Source organism: Phanerochaete carnosa (genome assembly GCF_000300595.1).
Source record: "Phanerochaete carnosa HHB-10118-sp unplaced genomic scaffold PHACAscaffold_466, whole genome shotgun sequence".
NCBI lineage: Eukaryota > Fungi > Basidiomycota > Agaricomycetes > Polyporales > Phanerochaetaceae > Phanerochaete > Phanerochaete carnosa.
In genome coordinates this window covers 1-1,042 of record NW_006768093.1, presented here as the reverse complement: position 1 = coordinate 1,042, position 1,042 = coordinate 1, and the positions used below count along the sequence as shown (strand labels likewise).

The 1,042-nt window shown below is 54.0% G+C and overlaps 1 protein-coding gene across 1 annotated transcript; it reads right to left on the bottom strand.

Annotated features, from left to right (window-relative positions):
- Window positions 1-332: 332 nt before the first annotated feature.
- PHACADRAFT_202666 (uncharacterized protein) lies at window positions 333-716 on the bottom strand (the record flags this gene model as incomplete). The annotated part of the gene is made up of 1 exon (XM_007402828.1): window positions 333-716. The coding sequence occupies one exon, from the start codon at window positions 714-716 to the stop codon at window positions 333-335; it is 384 nt and encodes a 127-aa protein (XP_007402890.1).
- Between the last annotated feature and the right edge of the window lie 326 nt (window positions 717-1,042).

Below are 1,042 nucleotides of genomic sequence, written 5' to 3'. Positions count from 1 at the left end.
CGACCGCGACCACGCCCACGACTTTTCGACTTTGCAGGCGTCGTGTCTGTCGGCGTTCTGAGACGAGCTAGCTGAGGCACTGTAGAGGCCTGTGGGCCGTGTTCAGCCTCCATAGGCCTATCTATGTCACCATGTGCAGCATCGACCTCCATCTGGTCATCAAGGTTGCCTCAATTATCCACATGTTCACGACGATCCGCGTTTGACGCTACGTGCGAGATGCCTGTGAGTAGCCCAGGGAGATATTGCTGAAGCCGCCTCGCAGAGGCTATCTGGCCGTCTTCGATGTTCACGGGGCTATTACCATTGCCATGCATAGTATCGAAGTACATTTAGTGGTCAGGATCGTCTTGGCCTTGCGTGGGCTCTTTATCTTGCTCTTCGCTTGGCACGCCGTCCACATTCTTGGATATGGCAATGATGGCGTCGATCTCTTCATCGTTGACTCCAAACCCACGCAGACCATCCACGAGACCGGCAAGTCTTGCCGGTTGATCTTCAAACTCGCCTTCGAGGTAGCGCCGATGGATTTTGTGGGCATTGTCGAGTATCGTCTCGCGCATATGATCACGCAGCTCTGGATTAATGAACTCATTGAAGAGCTCTGCCTTGTCCAGTGTAGCTCTCAAGCGATAGACACTAGAGCAGAGAAAGACCCGGGCGGAGACAACAGCTGCGGTGTTGTCAGTGGATAGCTTCCTCGTAACCTTGTACATATTCCCATGAGGTCCTACAACGCGCTGACCCAGGTTTGTCGGCGCCGTTTTGACACAAACGAACATTGGCACCTCCCAGGGACATATTGATTACCTTTAACAGAGACGAATGTCGGCCCACGTAGCAGGAGACATGTTCGCGGAATGGGCAATCAATCGTGTGGCAACGGTCTGTAGCTATGCCCTAACGCCGGCTAGTGCAAGCGTCACGCGGAATCAGAGTGAACAAGCGCTCAAAAGCGCTCAAACGCTGCCCCGTACGTTGTCACCTACCACAGTGAGACTTCGCAGCTGCGCTCTGGTACAGCATGTGGGTACTCGAGAGC